The sequence below is a fragment of the Rhopalosiphum padi genome, chromosome 3, assembly GCF_020882245.1.
Source record: "Rhopalosiphum padi isolate XX-2018 chromosome 3, ASM2088224v1, whole genome shotgun sequence".
NCBI classification, from domain to species: domain Eukaryota; kingdom Metazoa; phylum Arthropoda; class Insecta; order Hemiptera; family Aphididae; genus Rhopalosiphum; species Rhopalosiphum padi.
The window spans coordinates 47777435-47801590 of NC_083599.1; the positions used below are offsets into that span (position 1 = coordinate 47777435).

A 24156-nucleotide genomic window follows, 5' to 3' on the forward strand; every position below is an offset into this window, starting at 1 on the left:
TAGATCACTCGATGCATGGTGAGACATGAATTCACATTTCTACCACTTCGGAAAGTATCAATATCCTACATGTAAAATGGACTAGAAGATACTGATAATATTAATTGTTTTATGCAATGTACGTGTAATGGTTATCGAATGTAATTGATAGTTAATTAAGAGTAGTGTAACAATTGATATTTGTTACAAATCTGAATAAAGGATAACATCTTTAGCTTGTAATTTTCATTCATAAAACTAGCCCTAGCTATAAAATTCTTTTGATATTAGTTCCTACATTTATTGTATTAATAGGTTTAAATTTATCCATAACCCAAAGTGATTTAATTTAAATTGTCAAGTTTCGATAAATGTTTACCGTGATTTTATTCAATTATAATTTGATATTATTATGTTCAAATCAGAATTATTTTTGATGAATAGTAATGTCATACTATATTGAACAAAACCTCTTTTTAAGTTGGTTGACGAAGATGGGAACATATTTTCTACTAGAAAAACTTTTTGCGTTCAATGTTTAAACAAAAAAACACAATGATACTAAAGAAGACTGTTATCACAACAGTGATAAATACATTTTGACATTTCTCGAGCATAGCGAGCATTCAAATGTAGATAAACAAGGAAGTATTCGACATTCGTAGATATTACATTTAGATAGTACCTACTACCTACCATGATGGTAGAATAGATTTAAATTTTTCCATCCATTTAATATTCATTTCACACTTTTCACAGTGCTCAATGCTCATTGCTCATAATTTGTTAATTACTCTTACATACTTTTAATTAATTATTTTTGGTCCCTTAATTTTTATGTCAAACACTCAATGTTATGAAACACCTCATTTTTATTTTTTTTAATGTTTTGTTATTTAATATTTTGAATATTTTTTGATTTTAATTAAATATTTTAAGTGGGCATTACTTAGAAACAAATGTTACTGCATAAAAAACGCCTTACATACTATTTCCTGTCAAGTTTTTCATTCATTCTAGGATACATATTAACGTTGTTTGTTTTGAAAACATTTCTCCAAATGTATTTTAGAATTAAGTTGCTTTTACTTGTCTTATCTGCGGTAAAAAATGTTTATCGTAAAGATGCTATATGTGAAACACGAGCTCAAACAAAAGGAGACTTTAAAATACTTTTTTTTGTATCAAAAGACAAATCTTTAAATGTTGAAAAGCTAGTTCATGAAGACTTATTGAAAAGAATGAGTATAACCTTCTCACTCATAAAATAATAGCATCATTTTCTGGTGTATATATCATATAAACTTTGATTATCTGTTAAAATGTGATGACGATTCTTTTGACAATGTGTTATTAATTGTCAATGATGTAGAACATAAGCCTAAAAAAAGGTTCTACTGGGGATATTTTGATGGTAATGCAAACATTAAAAATAAGAGGTTAATTTAAACAAACTGATTGAATAGCATGTGATAGATATTTACTGTATGCTTTGGGAGGAGGCTATGTTTTATCCAAAGATCTTATCATCTAAATTTTGAAGAATTGAGATTACCTAAGGTAAGTTGATCATAGTAGCATAATATAAAGTAATAAGAGAAAATATTGATATAAAGTTTAGCAAATTCATTATGTAATAGCTTACCAATTATAACGGTTTTATTAAAATTATAGATTAACTATTCTAATTCTTGTTGTCTTTTTTATTTTTCAGTTTCTTTGCTAGTGAAGATGTTTTGGTTGGCGCTTTGGTAAGTCCATTAAATATTACTAGAAAACATGACCGGCGATTTGACACACAATGGTATAGTCGCTTATGTCAAAATGATTATTTAGTAACACATAAACGTAGTCCTGAAATGATGAGACTGCACTGGTCAAACATTATTCAGACTGGAAAACTAAGTGATAGAGTTAAAAAATATGGCTTCCTACAAATATAACTGGTCAGTGATGCCATCTAAATGTTGTTAGAAATTTGTATTTAATTCCATAAATACATTTTTCAACATAAAAAGACTGGTGTAATTATTAATATAATACATTTGAACATTGTAGTTTGTTTTCAGTTTTGAATAAAAAAAAAAATATATATATATTAACAACACCAATTTTATATAGAAATTCAATTTTATTCTTATTATGTTTTCAATTCATGACAATATTACAAATTACAATCGTTTGTTCTTATGCCGTAAGAAAATTAACATAACATTATACATTATATGTATGTATAAATAAAATAAAAAAACGTATCATTTTTAATATGTGTTATTTTTTCTTCCTGTCTGTTATACATTTAAGACAGAACCATTTTCCTTTAGGCTTGGTAGTTAATTTGACACATGCAAAGTGGAACCATTCAATAGGACACTAAAATAATAAAAGTACACAGTTAATAAAATATGATAAAAAAAAATGAAACAATATTTACAATAAAAATTAAGATTGTTATTATTTTTTCAATGGTTTAAGTATTTAATAAATTGTTATATAAAATAAAAACAATAAATACATAAATAATTAATAAATTAAAATTAAAATTTTTACATCTGGATTATCACAGCCAATCATTTCACCATAAGAAACTTGGTTGCATAAACAATACGTTGGTTCATTTGGATCAACAGGCATATCTAATACTTCAGTCGAGTGTGCAACTCCGGCACCAGTAAGGGAACTAGTTTCTACTGTAACGCTGGTTACACTATTTGTAGGGTTTGTTGGATTAGTGACAACATTAATTAAAGGTGTTTTACTAGGTGCTGCACTTGTTGCTATTGTAACTCCTGAAAAATGTTGGTAATTATTATACAAAGAAATCAACTTAAATATGACTAAAATTTGTTGTACACAAACCTTTTTTCAGTTGTTTCATTTTAGATGTTTTTTTTGGAGCTGTTTCTTCTTCACTCGATGCACTCTTCTTTTTAATTTCTTTGTCTTTAATCTTTTTACATTCTCCTGGAAGCAATACACATAAAGAAATGACCAAATACATTATTGGAATTATAATATGATATAATGCAGAACACCTACGTTTTTGTGAATTTTCTTCTATATTTCTTGTAGCACTAATGGCTCTGTCTTGAATTTCAGCTCCAAAGCGTGCTAAATCTGAATCAAATTCTCTAATATGTTTATCTACCTGTACGATACAATGGAATAGAACATTTTTACGGTAATGTTAATAATTCAAAATCAATATACCATTTCATAAGTTTGTATAGCCAATTGAACTTTATCATCACTGTATTCTTTTGCTTTGTCAAACTGACGTTGTATGCTGGTCATCATTTCGCGTTTTTTATCTGCTGTGTATCCCTTGGAATTTGACATATAATCGTCTGTCAGTTTGTCAACGTTGCGCATCAATTCTTGAACTCTGGAGTCAAGATCTCGCATCAGAGTGAAGTTTCGTTGTAACTCAACAGGAAGATTCTCTAAATCTAAAATATAACTCTGATAGTACATCGTTTAAATGCAAAATCGAACAAAAACTTACTGTTCAGATAGTGTTCCAAGTTAAGAGCAGAAGTCATTTTTATTATTTTATGATTCGGCTGAGAATTATTGAAGAAAAAATAAGTATAAGTATACTTATACTTGTACACTTGTATACAAAAACAAACGGGAATTTTATATGTTTGATCAACTTTTACAGAAAGTGCCTTATAAAATATAAATTTCTTCTGTTTATATTTTTGATAATATTTTTAGTGAATAAGACGTGAATCACACCATTTTGATATAACAATGATATGTAACAGCCCGATGATCGTATAAACAATAAACATACAAATAAATATGTCAAGTTTGGCAACACTGTACGAATACAACATTTCAAACATTTCTAATTTTCAAATAAGCCAATTATTAGTCGAGTCAAACGACATTTATATTTTATTTATTTAGACGGTTTATACTTTATACCCAAATACCCAATTAAATAAAATTATATATATATATATATATATGTTACGGTAAATGATGTTAAATGAAAATTAACATTATTCACAGGTTATTAACGTTATTTACCAAATACACAAGTGATTATCGTTATAAACCGGATAATCACGTTAATGATTAATTACACAGGTATTTGTTGTTATAGATCATCAGATATGCAAGTGAATCTCAAGTAGGTAGTAGGTACTACAATTTGAAAAAATCATGTACCTATTGTATTTTTAAAAAGAGAAAAAATGCATTATTATTTTTTATTTATTTTTACAAGTTATACTGCCATGATATTTACTATTACATAATTGTTCAGCCCCACGGCAAGCACAATGCTTATTATTATAACCAGTCTTGCAATAGCAACGCTGGTACCTTCAAGGGCCCGCAACCGAATAATTACTAGCTGCTTCTCTCAGACCTCAGTGTCAACTGTAGTCTACCATCAGCTAATTTTATCACATTGTCCATGTCTAATAGATTTTCTTCGTAAACAGCTATTTCTTGGCGTGTGTAATTGTATTTAATAAAACCATATTCCCGGTGGCGTAATTTAGAATTGGTTCTGGGGTGGAATATTGGGATATAAGTTTATACTATCATTCTTAGTCTTCACAAGAAAATAACGATAATTCCCTCATTCGTAGGTAAATAACGTTAATTTCCGATATAATATCATTTACCGTAACACACACACACACACACACACACACAAATAAATATAAATGCGTAAATATATTATTAATTAAAAAAAAGAAATATTGACCATTTAAGACCTAGAAATATTATACATAAACTTACCTATTAATATGTTTAGTGGCTGGTACCTTATATGTTGCAATAATACGATTTTATTGGTAGGTATTCAATAGTTGATCGTTTTTAGCTGGTTGTTTATAAAATGATTTTTTTATTTTCATCGTGTACTAGCTAGCACTTATTTGCATGCTTTTACGAAATAACTATAGGTACCTACTCAGTCTGCGCGCGATGTAATCTCTATTATAGTATTATTCGTATTTCGTACATGAATTTTATTGTCGTTAACTATTTATTTTATACCTTCTTATTTTAGGCTATTTTAAATGTTTGACATGTCATTCTGTAATAAAACAAATTAATTTGTGTCCAAATGAGACGGTGGTGTACCGTATACCTAATGAGCAGGCAAGTAGCTAAAATATTTCTACAAGGGGAAGGCCAATAATTTTTGGACCGTTTATCATTTTCCATAATTTTTCCCAATGAAATACTTGTAGGGGGCTTATCTCTCACACTCGTCATTAGGCGGTATGCCATATAAAGGAAATCTTATTAATTTATATTAATAATTTACGTTTGGTTAGTAATTGATTAAAAAGAAATGTTTTTTCAACAAGTATACCCAGGCCCGGATTAAGGCGTAAGCAGTGTATGCTTCAGCCTACACAACCACGGATTTAGGGGCACGGGCACTACTTACTATCCTTATATTTTTTTTTTAAACTAGAAAAATTGTACAATCTGTAAAATAATTATTGACAATAAGCACAATACTATCCTGATGTTATTTTTATTTAAATAATATCGGACATTTTAAATAGTAATAATCAATGCGATCAATTAGAGTGTATGTTTCCAAATTTAGAAATAGTTATGCGTATGTACCTTAGTACAGCAGTTTCAAACAGCTCAGGCGAAAGAGCTTTTTCTGTACTTAAAATGGTAAAATCCTATTTGAGGTCAACCATGAAGGAGGAAAGACTGAATGCAATAGCAATATGTAGCATTGAAGCAGAAATGGTTGAAAAAATAGATTTCAATGATACTATTAACACATTTGCCCATCAAAAAGCAAGAAAAAGACAAGTATAAAATAATAGTTTGTTACTTTTTGTAATATGATTATTTTATATTTTTATATATCTAAAATATATTTCGTTTAATTTTAATTTTATGTTTTTACATTGGGGAAGGCCAATAATTTTTGGACCGTTTATCAATTTCCATAATTTTTCCCAATGAAATACTTGTAGGGGCTTATCTCTCACACACGTCTTTAGGCGGTATGCCATATAAAGAAAATCTTATTAATTTATATTAATAATTTACTTTTGGTTAGTGATTGATAAAAAAAAATGTTTTTTTCAAAAAGAATACCTATCAAAAAAATACAAAAAATAGATAGTGCCTAAAATAAAATAAAAAAAACCAACGATTGTCGAAATCTAAAAATAACAAAAACTAACACCAGTAAAACCGACCATTAAATTAAATTTATAGTTGAATGTTTATGGCCCATGTAAGATTAAGAGTTTATCAAAATAAAAAAGACTGAACTATAGTAGATTCAAAACTTCCAAACTATACGCTTCTGTCGTTTCTGACACGCAAACGCCTAGGTTAATTATATGTATATAGATAACAATTATAAATATGTATCATATTTATACATGACCTCAATAAAGTATTTTAAAATATTTTTGTTACTTTCATTAATTTCATTTAAGCTTATACTTCATAAACACTATAATACGTGTTTTTATATGATAATTTAGACAATTATAAAAATTCATATGTATTTCATATTGAAAAGAATCAATTTTAAGTTTTTCTACAAGTGTCTTCTTTAGTTACACTTATTTTATATTCAAATTCGACAAAACATGCTAGTAGATTTGTACTATCTTTTATTATCTATCATAATAATTGTTTCTCCAATCATTATACATATTTAATCGACTACTTTTTTTTAGATGGCAATACAGCAGATCACTCAAGGCTTGCTGAGACATGACTACGCATTCATACCACTTGAGAAAATATCATCAACCTACGTTGAAAATCAACTAGAAGATACTGATAATTATATAGGTTTTATGCAATGTACGTTAAATGGCTATTGAATGTAATTGATAGTAAATTAATAGTAGTGTAACAATTGAAATTTGTTAAAATTCTGAATAAAGGATTGGGAAACACCTTTAGTTTGAAATTTTCATTCATAACACTTGCCTTAGCTGTAAAAATCTTTTAATATTATTTACTATATTTATTTCATTAATAGGTTTTAATTTAACCACATCCCAAAGTGATTTAATTTAAATTGTCAAGATTCAATAGATGTTTTACGGTGATTTTATTCAAAAATAATTTCATATTATTATGTTCAAATCAGAATTATTTCTGAAGAATAGTAATGTCATACTATATTGCAAAAAATCAATTTTATATTTTCCTATGAGTGTATTTTAAAGTTACAATTATTTTACCTTCAAATTCAACAAAACAGCTGGTAGATTTTTATAATATTTGATTGCTTATCATAATGAATGTTTCTTATCATCTATTATATGATTATATTTCATATCTTTTTGCATTTATACATTTGTATCAATTTAATTCATGTTTCAACTGTAAGATTCTTTCAAATATTTTCTATTAAGAATGTAGTTGGTCTCTTAGTTTTTGTTTGATTGTTTTAATTTCTGAATTATTCAATGGTTATCAAACACTAGTTGTCATAAAAAGATTTTCGTTCAACTTATGGTGTGTAGTAGTGACATTTTATCCTCCAACCATTTTATAAATTTAACTGACTAAATTTTTTCAGATGGCAGTACATAGATCACTCGATGCATAGTGAGACATGAATTCACATTTCTACCACTTCGGAAAGTATCAATATCCTACATGTAAAATTGATTAGAAGATACTGAAAATATTAATGGTTTTATACAATGTACGTGTAATGGTTATCAACTGTAATTGATAGTCAATTAAGAGTAGTGTGACAATAAGTTAATGCCGAGAAATTCTGACAATTACATGAAGAAAGAAATTCAAATTTTGTATTACTAACTTTCATTAATTTCACTTAAGCTTATACTTCATAAACACTATATAACGTGTATTTATATGATAATTTAGACAAATATAAAAATTCATAGTTTTATCTGCTTATAATAAACTCAATTCTAATGTTAATGTCATCAAACTCAGACCATTAGATTAAGAAAGATATTCTAATTTTCTATTATTAACTTTCATTAATTTCATTTAAGCTTATACTTCATAAACACTAAAAAACGTGTTTTTATATGATAATTTAGACAAATATAAAAATTCATAGTTTTAACTGCTTATAATAAACTCAATTCTAATGTTAATGTCATCAAACTCAGACCATTAGATTAAGAAAGATATTCTAATTTTCTATTATTAACTTTCATTAATTTCATTTAAGCTTATACTTCATAAACACTATGAAACGTGTATTTATATGATAATTTAGACAATTATTACAAATTCATATTTTTAATCGCATAGAGATCACTCAATTCTCATGTTAGTTACATCAAACTCAGACCATTAGATTAAGAAAGATATTCTAATTTTCTATTATTAACTTTCATTAATTTCATTTAAGCTTATACTTCATAAACACTATAATACGTGTTTTTATATGATAATTTAGATAAATATAAAAATTCATAGTTTTAACTGCTTATAATAAACTCAATTCTAATGTTAATGTCATCAAACTCAGACCATTAGATTAAGAAAGATATTCTAATTTTCTATTATTAACTTTCATTAATTTCATTTAAGCTTATACTTCATAAACACTATAATACGTGTTTTTATATGATAATTTAGACAATTATAAAAATTCATATGTATTTCATATTGAAAAGAATCAATTTTAAGTTTTTCTACAAGTGTCTTCTTTAGTTACACTTATTTTATATTCAAATTCGACAAAACATTCTGGTAGATTTGTACAATCATTTATTATTTATCATAATTATTGTTTCTCTAATCATTATACATATTTAATCGACTACTTTTTTTTAGATGGCAATACAGCAGATCACTCAAGGCTTGCTGAGACATGACTACGCATTCATACCACTTGAGAAAAAATCATCAACCTACGTTGAAAATCAACTAGAAGATACTGATAATTATATAGGTTTTATGCAATGTATGTGAAATGGCTATTGTATGTAATTGATAGTAAATTAATAGTAGTGTAACAATTGAAATTTGTTAAAATTCTGAATAAAGGATTGGGAAACACCTTTAGCTTGAAATTTTCATTCATAACACTTGCCTTAGCTGTAAAAATCTTTTAATATTATTTACTATATTTATTTCATTAATAGGTTTTAATTTAATCACATCCCAAAGTGATTTAATTTAAATTGTCAAGATTCAATAGATGTTTTACGGTGATTTTATTCAAAAATAATTTCATATTATTATGTTCAAATCAGAATTATTTCTGAAGAATAGTAATGTCATACTATATTGCAAAAAATCAATATTATATTTTCCTATGAGTGTATTTTAAAGTTACAATTATTTTACCTTCAAATTCAACAAAACAGCTGGTAGATTTTTATAATATTTGATTGCTTATCATAATTAATGTTTCTAATCATCTATTATATGATTATATTTCATATCTTTTTGCATTTATACATTTGTATTTTAATTCATGTTTCAATTGTAAGATTCTTTCAAATATTTTCTATTAAGAATGTAGTTGGTCTCTTAGTTTTTTATGATTGTTTTAATTTCTGAATTATTCAATGGTTACCAAACACTAGTTGTCATAAAAAGATTTTCGTTCACCTTATGGTGTGTAGTAGTGACATTTTATCCTCCAACCATTTTATAAATTTAACTGACTAAATATTTTCAGATGGCAGTACATAGATCACTCGATGCATGGTGAGACATGAATTCACATTTCTACCACTTCGGAAAGTATCAATATCCTACATGTAAAATGGACTAGAAGATACTGATAATATTAATTGTTTTATGCAATGTACGTGTAATGGTTATCGAATGTAATTGATAGTTAATTAAGAGTAGTGTAACAATTGATATTTGTTACAAATCTGAATAAAGGATAACATCTTTAGCTTGTAATTTTCATTCATAAAACTAGCCCTAGCTATAAAATTCTTTTGATATTAGTTCCTACATTTATTGTATTAATAGGTTTAAATTTATCCATAACCCAAAGTGATTTAATTTAAATTGTCAAGTTTCGATAAATGTTTACCGTGATTTTATTCAATTATAATTTGATATTATTATGTTCAAATCAGAATTATTTTTGATGAATAGTAATGTCATACTATATTGAACAAAACCTCTTTTTAAGTTGGTTGACGAAGATGGGAACATATTTTCTACTAGAAAAACTTTTTGCGTTCAATGTTTAAACAAAAAAACACAATGATACTAAAGAAGACTGTTATCACAACAGTGATAAATACATTTTGACATTTCTCGAGCATAGCGAGCATTCAAATGTAGATAAACAAGGAAGTATTCGACATTCGTAGATATTACATTTAGATAGTACCTACTACCTACCATGATGGTAGAATAGATTTAAATTTTTCCATCCATTTAATATTCATTTCACACTTTTCACAGTGCTCAATGCTCATTGCTCATAATTTGTTAATTACTCTTACATACTTTTAATTAATTATTTTTGGTCCCTTAATTTTTATGTCAAACACTCAATGTTATGAAACACCTCATTTTTATTTTTTTTAATGTTTTGTTATTTAATATTTTGAATATTTTTTGATTTTAATTAAATATTTTAAGTGGGCATTACTTAGAAACAAATGTTACTGCATAAAAAACGCCTTACATACTATTTCCTGTCAAGTTTTTCATTCATTCTAGGATACATATTAACGTTGTTTGTTTTGAAAACATTTCTCCAAATGTATTTTAGAATTAAGTTGCTTTTACTTGTCTTATCTGCGGTAAAAAATGTTTATCGTAAAGATGCTATATGTGAAACACGAGCTCAAACAAAAGGAGACTTTAAAATACTTTTTTTTGTATCAAAAGACAAATCTTTAAATGTTGAAAAGCTAGTTCATGAAGACTTATTGAAAAGAATGAGTATAACCTTCTCACTCATAAAATAATAGCATCATTTTCTGGTGTATATATCATATAAACTTTGATTATCTGTTAAAATGTGATGACGATTCTTTTGACAATGTGTTATTAATTGTCAATGATGTAGAACATAAGCCTAAAAAAAGGTTCTACTGGGGATATTTTGATGGTAATGCAAACATTAAAAATAAGAGGTTAATTTAAACAAACTGATTGAATAGCATGTGATAGATATTTACTGTATGCTTTGGGAGGAGGCTATGTTTTATCCAAAGATCTTATCATCTAAATTTTGAAGAATTGAGATTACCTAAGGTAAGTTGATCATAGTAGCATAATATAAAGTAATAAGAGAAAATATTGATATAAAGTTTAGCAAATTCATTATGTAATAGCTTACCAATTATAACGGTTTTATTAAAATTATAGATTAACTATTCTAATTCTTGTTGTCTTTTTTATTTTTCAGTTTCTTTGCTAGTGAAGATGTTTTGGTTGGCGCTTTGGTAAGTCCATTAAATATTACTAGAAAACATGACCGGCGATTTGACACACAATGGTATAGTCGCTTATGTCAAAATGATTATTTAGTAACACATAAACGTAGTCCTGAAATGATGAGACTGCACTGGTCAAACATTATTCAGACTGGAAAACTAAGTGATAGAGTTAAAAAATATGGCTTCCTACAAATATAACTGGTCAGTGATGCCATCTAAATGTTGTTAGAAATTTGTATTTAATTCCATAAATACATTTTTCAACATAAAAAGACTGGTGTAATTATTAATATAATACATTTGAACATTGTAGTTTGTTTTCAGTTTTGAATAAAAAAAAAAATATATATATATTAACAACACCAATTTTATATAGAAATTCAATTTTATTCTTATTATGTTTTCAATTCATGACAATATTACAAATTACAATCGTTTGTTCTTATGCCGTAAGAAAATTAACATAACATTATACATTATATGTATGTATAAATAAAATAAAAAAACGTATCATTTTTAATATGTGTTATTTTTTCTTCCTGTCTGTTATACATTTAAGACAGAACCATTTTCCTTTAGGCTTGGTAGTTAATTTGACACATGCAAAGTGGAACCATTCAATAGGACACTAAAATAATAAAAGTACACAGTTAATAAAATATGATAAAAAAAAATGAAACAATATTTACAATAAAAATTAAGATTGTTATTATTTTTTCAATGGTTTAAGTATTTAATAAATTGTTATATAAAATAAAAACAATAAATACATAAATAATTAATAAATTAAAATTAAAATTTTTACATCTGGATTATCACAGCCAATCATTTCACCATAAGAAACTTGGTTGCATAAACAATACGTTGGTTCATTTGGATCAACAGGCATATCTAATACTTCAGTCGAGTGTGCAACTCCGGCACCAGTAAGGGAACTAGTTTCTACTGTAACGCTGGTTACACTATTTGTAGGGTTTGTTGGATTAGTGACAACATTAATTAAAGGTGTTTTACTAGGTGCTGCACTTGTTGCTATTGTAACTCCTGAAAAATGTTGGTAATTATTATACAAAGAAATCAACTTAAATATGACTAAAATTTGTTGTACACAAACCTTTTTTCAGTTGTTTCATTTTAGATGTTTTTTTTGGAGCTGTTTCTTCTTCACTCGATGCACTCTTCTTTTTAATTTCTTTGTCTTTAATCTTTTTACATTCTCCTGGAAGCAATACACATAAAGAAATGACCAAATACATTATTGGAATTATAATATGATATAATGCAGAACACCTACGTTTTTGTGAATTTTCTTCTATATTTCTTGTAGCACTAATGGCTCTGTCTTGAATTTCAGCTCCAAAGCGTGCTAAATCTGAATCAAATTCTCTAATATGTTTATCTACCTGTACGATACAATGGAATAGAACATTTTTACGGTAATGTTAATAATTCAAAATCAATATACCATTTCATAAGTTTGTATAGCCAATTGAACTTTATCATCACTGTATTCTTTTGCTTTGTCAAACTGACGTTGTATGCTGGTCATCATTTCGCGTTTTTTATCTGCTGTGTATCCCTTGGAATTTGACATATAATCGTCTGTCAGTTTGTCAACGTTGCGCATCAATTCTTGAACTCTGGAGTCAAGATCTCGCATCAGAGTGAAGTTTCGTTGTAACTCAACAGGAAGATTCTCTAAATCTAAAATATAACTCTGATAGTACATCGTTTAAATGCAAAATCGAACAAAAACTTACTGTTCAGATAGTGTTCCAAGTTAAGAGCAGAAGTCATTTTTATTATTTTATGATTCGGCTGAGAATTATTGAAGAAAAAATAAGTATAAGTATACTTATACTTGTACACTTGTATACAAAAACAAACGGGAATTTTATATGTTTGATCAACTTTTACAGAAAGTGCCTTATAAAATATAAATTTCTTCTGTTTATATTTTTGATAATATTTTTAGTGAATAAGACGTGAATCACACCATTTTGATATAACAATGATATGTAACAGCCCGATGATCGTATAAACAATAAACATACAAATAAATATGTCAAGTTTGGCAACACTGTACGAATACAACATTTCAAACATTTCTAATTTTCAAATAAGCCAATTATTAGTCGAGTCAAACGACATTTATATTTTATTTATTTAGACGGTTTATACTTTATACCCAAATACCCAATTAAATAAAATTATATATATATATATATATATGTTACGGTAAATGATGTTAAATGAAAATTAACATTATTCACAGGTTATTAACGTTATTTACCAAATACACAAGTGATTATCGTTATAAACCGGATAATCACGTTAATGATTAATTACACAGGTATTTGTTGTTATAGATCATCAGATATGCAAGTGAATCTCAAGTAGGTAGTAGGTACTACAATTTGAAAAAATCATGTACCTATTGTATTTTTAAAAAGAGAAAAAATGCATTATTATTTTTTATTTATTTTTACAAGTTATACTGCCATGATATTTACTATTACATAATTGTTCAGCCCCACGGCAAGCACAATGCTTATTATTATAACCAGTCTTGCAATAGCAACGCTGGTACCTTCAAGGGCCCGCAACCGAATAATTACTAGCTGCTTCTCTCAGACCTCAGTGTCAACTGTAGTCTACCATCAGCTAATTTTATCACATTGTCCATGTCTAATAGATTTTCTTCGTAAACAGCTATTTCTTGGCGTGTGTAATTGTATTTAATAAAACCATATTCCCGGTGGCGTAATTTAGAATTGGTTCTGGGGTGGAATATTGGGATATAAGTTTATACTATCATTCTTAGTCTTCACAAGAAAATAACGATAATTCCCTCATTCGTAGGTAAATAACGTTAATTTCCGATATAATATCATTTACCGTAACACACACACACACACACACACACACAAATAAATATAAATGCGTAAATATATTATTAATTAAAAAAAAGAAATATTGACCATTTAAGACCTAGAAATATTATACATAAACTTACCTATTAATATGTTTAGTGGCTGGTACCTTATATGTTGCAATAATACGATTTTATTGGTAGGTATTCAATAGTTGATCGTTTTTAGCTGGTTGTTTATAAAATGATTTTTTTATTTTCATCGTGTACTAGCTAGCACTTATTTGCATGCTTTTACGAAATAACTATAGGTACCTACTCAGTCTGCGCGCGATGTAATCTCTATTATAGTATTATTCGTATTTCGTACATGAATTTTATTGTCGTTAACTATTTATTTTATACCTTCTTATTTTAGGCTATTTTAAATGTTTGACATGTCATTCTGTAATAAAACAAATTAATTTGTGTCCAAATGAGACGGTGGTGTACCGTATACCTAATGAGCAGGCAAGTAGCTAAAATATTTCTACAAGGGGAAGGCCAATAATTTTTGGACCGTTTATCATTTTCCATAATTTTTCCCAATGAAATACTTGTAGGGGGCTTATCTCTCACACTCGTCATTAGGCGGTATGCCATATAAAGGAAATCTTATTAATTTATATTAATAATTTACGTTTGGTTAGTAATTGATTAAAAAGAAATGTTTTTTCAACAAGTATACCCAGGCCCGGATTAAGGCGTAAGCAGTGTATGCTTCAGCCTACACAACCACGGATTTAGGGGCACGGGCACTACTTACTATCCTTATATTTTTTTTTTAAACTAGAAAAATTGTACAATCTGTAAAATAATTATTGACAATAAGCACAATACTATCCTGATGTTATTTTTATTTAAATAATATCGGACATTTTAAATAGTAATAATCAATGCGATCAATTAGAGTGTATGTTTCCAAATTTAGAAATAGTTATGCGTATGTACCTTAGTACAGCAGTTTCAAACAGCTCAGGCGAAAGAGCTTTTTCTGTACTTAAAATGGTAAAATCCTATTTGAGGTCAACCATGAAGGAGGAAAGACTGAATGCAATAGCAATATGTAGCATTGAAGCAGAAATGGTTGAAAAAATAGATTTCAATGATACTATTAACACATTTGCCCATCAAAAAGCAAGAAAAAGACAAGTATAAAATAATAGTTTGTTACTTTTTGTAATATGATTATTTTATATTTTTATATATCTAAAATATATTTCGTTTAATTTTAATTTTATGTTTTTACATTGGGGAAGGCCAATAATTTTTGGACCGTTTATCAATTTCCATAATTTTTCCCAATGAAATACTTGTAGGGGCTTATCTCTCACACACGTCTTTAGGCGGTATGCCATATAAAGAAAATCTTATTAATTTATATTAATAATTTACTTTTGGTTAGTGATTGATAAAAAAAAATGTTTTTTTCAAAAAGAATACCTATCAAAAAAATACAAAAAATAGATAGTGCCTAAAATAAAATAAAAAAACCAACGATTGTCGAAATCTAAAAATAACAAAAACTAACACCAGTAAAACCGACCATTAAATTAAATTTATAGTTGAATGTTTATGGCCCATGTAAGATTAAGAGTTTATCAAAATAAAAAAGACTGAACTATAGTAGATTCAAAACTTCCAAACTATACGCTTCTGTCGTTTCTGACACGCAAACGCCTAGGTTAATTATATGTATATAGATAACAATTATAAATATGTATCATATTTATACATGACCTCAATAAAGTATTTTAAAATATTTTTGTTACTTTCATTAATTTCATTTAAGCTTATACTTCATAAACACTATAAAACGTGTTTTTATATGATAATTTAGACAAATATAAAAATTCATAGTTTTAACTGCTTATAATAAACTCAATTCTAATGTTAATGTCATCAAACTCAGACCATTAGATTAAGAAAGATATTCTAATTTTCTATTATTAACTTTCATTAATTTCATTTAAGCTTATATTTCATAAACACTATAATACGTGTTTTTATATGATAATTTAGACAATTATAAAAATTCATATGTATTTCATATTGAAAAGAATCAATTTTAAGTTTTTCTACAAGTGTCTTCTTTAGTTACACTTATTTTATATTCATATTCGACAAAACATTCTGGTAGATTTGTACAATCATTTATTATTTATCATAATTATTGTTTCTCTAATCATTATACATATTTAATCGACTACTTTTTTTTAGATGGCAATACAGCAGATCACTCAAGGCTTGCTGAGACATGACTACGCATTCATACCACTTGAGAAAAAATCATCAACCTACGTTGAAAATCAACTAGAAGATACTGATAATTATATAGGTTTTATGCAATGTATGTGAAATGGCTATTGTATGTAATTGATAGTAAATTAATAGTAGTGTAACAATTGAAATTTGTTAAAATTCTGAATAAAGGATTGGGAAACACCTTTAGCTTGAAATTTTCATTCATAACACTTGCCTTAGCTGTAAAAATCTTTTAATATTATTTACTATATTTATTTCATTAATAGGTTTTAATTTAATCACATCCCAAAGTGATTTAATTTAAATTGTCAAGATTCAATAGATGTTTTACGGTGATTTTATTCAAAAATAATTTCATATTATTATGTTCAAATCAGAATTATTTCTGAAGAATAGTAATGTCATACTATATTGCAAAAAATCAATATTATATTTTCCTATGAGTGTATTTTAAAGTTACAATTATTTTACCTTCAAATTCAACAAAACAGCTGGTAGATTTTTATAATATTTGATTGCTTATCATAATTAATGTTTCTAATCATCTATTATATGATTATATTTCATATCTTTTTGCATTTATACATTTGTATTTTAATTCATGTTTCAATTGTAAGATTCTTTCAAATATTTTCTATTAAGAATGTAGTTGGTCTCTTAGTTTTTTATGATTGTTTTAATTTCTGAATTATTCAATGGTTACCAAACACTAGTTGTCATAAAAAGATTTTCGTTCACCTTATGGTGTGTAGTAGTGACATTTTATCCTCCAACCATTTTATAAATTTAACTGACTAAATATTTTCAGATGGCAGTACATAGATCACTCGATGCATGGTGAGACATGAATTCACATTTCTACCACTTCGGAAAGTATCAATATCCTACATGTAAAATGGACTAGAAGATACTGATAATATTAATTGTTTTATGCAATGTACGTGTAATGGTTATCGAATGTAATTGATAGTTAATTAAGAGTAGTGTAACAATTGATATTTGTTACAAATCTGAATAAAGGATAACATCTTTAGCTTGTAATTTTCATTCATAAAACTAGCCCTAGCTATAAAATTCTTTTGATATTAGTTCCTACATTTATTGTATTAATAGGTTTAAATTTATCCATAACCCAAAGTGATTTAATTTAAATTGTCAAGTTTCGATAAATGTTTACCGTGATTTTATTCAATTATAATTTGATATTATTATGTTCAAATCAGAATTATTTTTGATGAATAGTAATGTCATACTATATTGAACAAAACCTCTTTTTAAGTTGGTTGACGAAGATGGGAACATATTTTCTACTAGAAAAACTTTTTGCGTTCAATGTTTAAACAAAAAAACACAATGATACTAAAGAAGACTGTTATCACAACAGTGATAAATACATTTTGACATTTCTCGAGCATAGCGAGCATTCAAATGTAGATAAACAAGGAAGTATTCGACATTCGTAGATATTACATTTAGATAGTACCTACTACCTACCATGATGGTAGAATAGATTTAAATTTTTCCATCCATTTAATATTCATTTCACACTTTTCACAGTGCTCAATGCTCATTGCTCATAATTTGTTAATTACTCTTACATACTTTTAATTAATTATTTTTGGTCCCTTAATTTTTATGTCAAACACTCAATGTTATGAAACACCTCATTTTTATTTTTTTTAATGTTTTGTTATTTAATATTTTGAATATTTTTTGATTTTAATTAAATATTTTAAGTGGGCATTACTTAGAAACAAATGTTACTGCATAAAAAACGCCTTACATACTATTTCCTGTCAAGTTTTTCATTCATTCTAGGATACATATTAACGTTGTTTGTTTTGAAAACATTTCTCCAAATGTATTTTAGAATTAAGTTGCTTTTACTTGTCTTATCTGCGGTAAAAAATGTTTATCGTAAAGATGCTATATGTGAAACACGAGCTCAAACAAAAGGAGACTTTAAAATACTTTTTTTTGTATCAAAAGACAAATCTTTAAATGTTGAAAAGCTAGTTCATGAAGACTTATTGAAAAGAATGAGTATAACCTTCTCACTCATAAAATAATAGCATCATTTTCTGGTGTATATATCATATAAACTTTGATTATCTGTTAAAATGTGATGACGATTCTTTTGACAATGTGTTATTAATTGTCAATGATGTAGAACATAAGCCTAAAAAAAGGTTCTACTGGGGATATTTTGATGGTAATGCAAACATTAAAAATAAGAGGTTAATTTAAACAAACTGATTGAATAGCATGTGATAGATATTTACTGTATGCTTTGGGAGGAGGCTATGTTTTATCCAAAGATCTTATCATCTAAATTTTGAAGAATTGAGATTACCTAAGGTAAGTTGATCATAGTAGCATAATATAAAGTAATAAGAGAAAATATTGATATAAAGTTTAGCAAATTCATTATGTAATAGCTTACCAATTATAACGGTTTTATTAAAATTATAGATTAACTATTCTAATTCTTGTTGTCTTTTTTATTTTTCAGTTTCTTTGCTAGTGAAGATGTTTTGGTTGGCGCTTTGGTAAGTCCATTAAATATTACTAGAAAACATGACCGGCGATTTGACACACAATGGTATAGTCGCTTATGTCAAAATGATTATTTAGTAACACATAAACGTAGTCCTGAAATGATGAGACTGCACTGGTCAAACATTATTCAGACTGGAAAACTAAGTGATAGAGTTAAAAAATATGGCTTCCTACAAATATAACTGGTCAGTGATGCCATCTAAATGTTGTTAGAAATTTGTATTTAATTCCATAAATACATTTTTCAACATAAAAAGACTGGTGTAATTATTAATATAATACATTTGAACATTGTAGTTTGTTTTCAGTTTTGAATAAAAAAAAAAATATATATATATTAACAACACCAATTTTATATAGAAATTCAATTTTATTCTTATTATGTTTTCAATTCATGACAATATTACAAATTACAATCGTTTGTTCTTATGCCGTAAGAAAATTAACATAACATTATACATTATATGTATGTATAAATAAAATAAAAAAACGTATCATTTTTAATATGTGTTATTTTTTCTTCCTGTCTGTTATACATTTAAGACAGAACCATTTTCCTTTAGGCTTGGTAGTTAATTTGACACATGCAAAGTGGAACCATTCAATAGGACACTAAAATAATAAAAGTACACAGTTAATAAAATATGATAAAAAAAAATGAAACAATATTTACAATAAAAATTAAGATTGTTATTATTTTTTCAATGGTTTAAGTATTTAATAAATTGTTATATAAAATAAAAACAATAAATACATAAATAATTAATAAATTAAAATTAAAATTTTTACATCTGGATTATCACAGCCAATCATTTCACCATAAGAAACTTGGTTGCATAAACAATACGTTGGTTCATTTGGATCAACAGGCATATCTAATACTTCAGTCGAGTGTGCAACTCCGGCACCAGTAAGGGAACTAGTTTCTACTGTAACGCTGGTTACACTATTTGTAGGGTTTGTTGGATTAGTGACAACATTAATTAAAGGTGTTTTACTAGGTGCTGCACTTGTTGCTATTGTAACTCCTGAAAAATGTTGGTAATTATTATACAAAGAAATCAACTTAAATATGACTAAAATTTGTTGTACACAAACCTTTTTTCAGTTGTTTCATTTTAGATGTTTTTTTTGGAGCTGTTTCTTCTTCACTCGATGCACTCTTCTTTTTAATTTCTTTGTCTTTAATCTTTTTACATTCTCCTGGAAGCAATACACATAAAGAAATGACCAAATACATTATTGGAATTATAATATGATATAATGCAGAACACCTACGTTTTTGTGAATTTTCTTCTATATTTCTTGTAGCACTAATGGCTCTGTCTTGAATTTCAGCTCCAAAGCGTGCTAAATCTGAATCAAATTCTCTAATATGTTTATCTACCTGTACGATACAATGGAATAGAACATTTTTACGGTAATGTTAATAATTCAAAATCAATATACCATTTCATAAGTTTGTATAGCCAATTGAACTTTATCATCACTGTATTCTTTTGCTTTGTCAAACTGACGTTGTATGCTGGTCATCATTTCGCGTTTTTTATCTGCTGTGTATCCCTTGGAATTTGACATATAATCGTCTGTCAGTTTGTCAACGTTGCGCATCAATTCTTGAACTCTGGAGTCAAGATCTCGCATCAGAGTGAAGTTTCGTTGTAACTCAACAGGAAGATTCTCTAAATCTAAAATATAACTCTGATAGTACATCGTTTAAATGCAAAATCGAACAAAAACTTACTGTTCAGATAGTGTTCCAAGTTAAGAGCAGAAGTCATTTTTATTATTTTATGATTCGGCTGAGAATTATTGAAGAAAAAATAAGTATAAGTATACTTATACTTGTACACTTGTATACAAAAACAAACGGGAATTTTATATGTTTGATCAACTTTTACAGAAAGTGCCTTATAAAATATAAATTTCTTCTGTTTATATTTTTGATAATATTTTTAGTGAATAAGACGTGAATCACACCATTTTGATATAACAATGATATGTAACAGCCCGATGATCGTATAAACAATAAACATACAAATAAATATGTCAAGTTTGGCAACACTGTACGAATACAACATTTCAAACATTTCTAATTTTCAAATAAGCCAATTATTAGTCGAGTCAAACGACATTTATATTTTATTTATTTAGACGGTTTATACTTTATACCCAAATACCCAATTAAATAAAATTATATATATATATATATATATGTTACGGTAAATGATGTTAAATGAAAATTAACATTATTCACAGGTTATTAACGTTATTTACCAAATACACAAGTGATTATCGTTATAAACCGGATAATCACGTTAATGATTAATTACACAGGTATTTGTTGTTATAGATCATCAGATATGCAAGTGAATCTCAAGTAGGTAGTAGGTACTACAATTTGAAAAAATCATGTACCTATTGTATTTTTAAAAAGAGAAAAAATGCATTATTATTTTTTATTTATTTTTACAAGTTATACTGCCATGATATTTACTATTACATAATTGTTCAGCCCCACGGCAAGCACAATGCTTATTATTATAACCAGTCTTGCAATAGCAACGCTGGTACCTTCAAGGGCCCGCAACCGAATAATTACTAGCTGCTTCTCTCAGACCTCAGTGTCAACTGTAGTCTACCATCAGCTAATTTTATCACATTGTCCATGTCTAATAGATTTTCTTCGTAAACAGCTATTTCTTGGCGTGTGTAATTGTATTTAATAAAACCATATTCCCGGTGGCGTAATTTAGAATTGGTTCTGGGGTGGAATATTGGGATATAAGTTTATACTATCATTCTTAGTCTTCACAAGAAAATAACGATAATTCCCTCATTCGTAGGTAAATAACGTTAATTTCCGATATAATATCATTTACCGTAACACACACACACACACACACACACACAAATAAATATAAATGCGTAAATATATTATTAATTAAAAAAAAGAAATATTGACCATTTAAGACCTAGAAATATTATACATAAACTTACCTATTAATATGTTTAGTGGCTGGTACCTTATATGTTGCAATAATACGATTTTATTGGTAGGTATTCAATAGTTGATCGTTTTTAGCTGGTTGTTTATAAAATGATTTTTTTATTTTCATCGTGTACTAGCTAGCACTTATTTGCATGCTTTTACGAAATAACTATAGGTACCTACTCAGTCTGCGCGCGATGTAATCTCTATTATAGTATTATTCGTATTTCGTACATGAATTTTATTGTCGTTAACTATTTATTTTATACCTTCTTATTTTAGGCTATTTTAAATGTTTGACATGTCATTCTGTAATAAAACAAATTAATTTGTGTCCAAATGAGACGGTGGTGTACCGTATACCTAATGAGCAGGCAAGTAGCTAAAATATTTCTACAAGGGGAAGGCCAATAATTTTTGGACCGTTTATCATTTTCCATAATTTTTCCCAATGAAATACTTGTAGGGGGCTTATCTCTCACACTCGTCATTAGGCGGTATGCCATATAAAGGAAATCTTATTAATTTATATTAATAATTTACGTTTGGTTAGTAATTGATTAAAAAGAAATGTTTTTTCAACAAGTATACCCAGGCCCGGATTAAGGCGTAAGCAGTGTATGCTTCAGCCTACACAACCACGGATTTAGGGGCACGGGCACTACTTACTATCCTTATATTTTTTTTTTAAACTAGAAAAATTGTACAATCTGTAAAATAATTATTGACAATAAGCACAATACTATCCTGATGTTATTTTTATTTAAATAATATCGGACATTTTAAATAGTAATAATCAATGCGATCAATTAGAGTGTATGTTTCCAAATTTAGAAATAGTTATGCGTATGTACCTTAGTACAGCAGTTTCAAACAGCTCAGGCGAAAGAGCTTTTTCTGTACTTAAAATGGTAAAATCCTATTTGAGGTCAACCATGAAGGAGGAAAGACTGAATGCAATAGCAATATGTAGCATTGAAGCAGAAATGGTTGAAAAAATAGATTTCAATGATACTATTAACACATTTGCCCATCAAAAAGCAAGAAAAAGAAAAGTATAAAATAATAGTTTGTTACTTTTTGTAATATGATTATTTTATATTTTTATATATCTAAAATATATTTCGTTTAATTTTAATTTTATGTTTTTACATTGGGGAAGGCCAATAATTTTTGGACCGTTTATCAATTTCCATAATTTTTCCCAATGAAATACTTGTAGGGGCTTATCTCTCACACACGTCTTTAGGCGGTATGCCATATAAAGAAAATCTTATTAATTTATATTAATAATTTACTTTTGGTTAGTGATTGATAAAAAAAAATGTTTTTTTCAAAAAGAATACCTATCAAAAAAATACAAAAAATAGATAGTGCCTAAAATAAAATAAAAAAACCAACGATTGTCGAAATCTAAAAATAACAAAAACTAACACCAGTAAAACCGACCATTAAATTAAATTTATAGTTGAATGTTTATGGCCCATGTAAGATTAAGAGTTTATCAAAATAAAAAAGACTGAACTATAGTAGATTCAAAACTTCCAAACTATACGCTTCTGTCGTTTCTGACACGCAAACGCCTAGGTTAATTATATGTATATAGATAACAATTATAAATATGTATCATATTTATACATGACCTCAATAAAGTATTTTAAAATATTTTTGTTACTTTCATTAATTTCATTTAAGCTTATACTTCATAAACACTATAATACGTGTTTTTATATGATAATTTAGACAATTATAAAAATTCATATGTATTTCATATTGAAAAGAATCAATTTTAAGTTTTTCTACAAGTGTCTTCTTTAGTTACACTTATTTTATATTCAAATTCGACAAAACATTCTGGTAGATTTGTACAATCATTTATTATTTATCATAATTATTGTTTCTCTAATCATTATACATATTTAATCGACTACTTTTTTTTAGATGGCAATACAGCAGATCACTCAAGGCTTGCTGAGACATGACTACGCATTCATACCACTTGAGAAAATATCATCAACCTACGTTGAAAATCAACTAGAAGATACTGATAATTATATAGGTTTTAT

The 24156-nt window shown here is 27.1% G+C and overlaps 3 protein-coding genes and 3 pseudogenes across 3 annotated transcripts; 3 read left to right on the forward strand and 3 right to left on the reverse strand.

Moving 5' to 3' along the window:
- The first annotated feature begins 474 nt into the window (after positions 1-474).
- Positions 475-1971, forward strand: LOC132927823 (beta-1,3-galactosyltransferase 6-like; annotated as a pseudogene).
- Positions 1972-2090: 119 nt separating this feature from the next.
- Positions 2091-3689, reverse strand: LOC132927824 (inhibitor of growth protein 4-like). The gene is made up of 6 exons (XM_060992415.1): positions 3485-3689; positions 3190-3428; positions 3019-3127; positions 2839-2943; positions 2530-2768; positions 2091-2352 (listed from the first exon to the last, which is right to left on the reverse strand). The coding sequence occupies exons 1-6, from the start codon at positions 3519-3521 to the stop codon at positions 2251-2253; spliced, it is 831 nt and encodes a 276-aa protein (XP_060848398.1). The 5' UTR covers positions 3522-3689; the 3' UTR covers positions 2091-2250.
- Positions 3690-10113: 6424 nt separating this feature from the next.
- LOC132927825 (beta-1,3-galactosyltransferase 6-like) lies at positions 10114-11614 on the forward strand (annotated as a pseudogene).
- Positions 11615-11729: 115 nt separating this feature from the next.
- On the reverse strand, positions 11730-13328 carry LOC132927826 (inhibitor of growth protein 4-like). The gene is made up of 6 exons (XM_060992417.1): positions 13124-13328; positions 12829-13067; positions 12658-12766; positions 12478-12582; positions 12169-12407; positions 11730-11991 (listed from the first exon to the last, which is right to left on the reverse strand). Exons 1-6 carry the CDS (start codon positions 13158-13160, stop codon positions 11890-11892), a joined length of 831 nt encoding a protein of 276 aa, XP_060848400.1. The 5' UTR covers positions 13161-13328; the 3' UTR covers positions 11730-11889.
- A 4504-nt stretch (positions 13329-17832) lies between these two features.
- On the forward strand, positions 17833-19329 carry LOC132927821 (beta-1,3-galactosyltransferase 6-like; annotated as a pseudogene).
- A 119-nt stretch (positions 19330-19448) lies between these two features.
- LOC132927822 (inhibitor of growth protein 4-like) lies at positions 19449-21047 on the reverse strand. The gene is made up of 6 exons (XM_060992414.1): positions 20843-21047; positions 20548-20786; positions 20377-20485; positions 20197-20301; positions 19888-20126; positions 19449-19710 (listed from the first exon to the last, which is right to left on the reverse strand). The coding sequence occupies exons 1-6, from the start codon at positions 20877-20879 to the stop codon at positions 19609-19611; spliced, it is 831 nt and encodes a 276-aa protein (XP_060848397.1). The 5' UTR covers positions 20880-21047; the 3' UTR covers positions 19449-19608.
- Positions 21048-24156: the final 3109 nt, after the last annotated feature.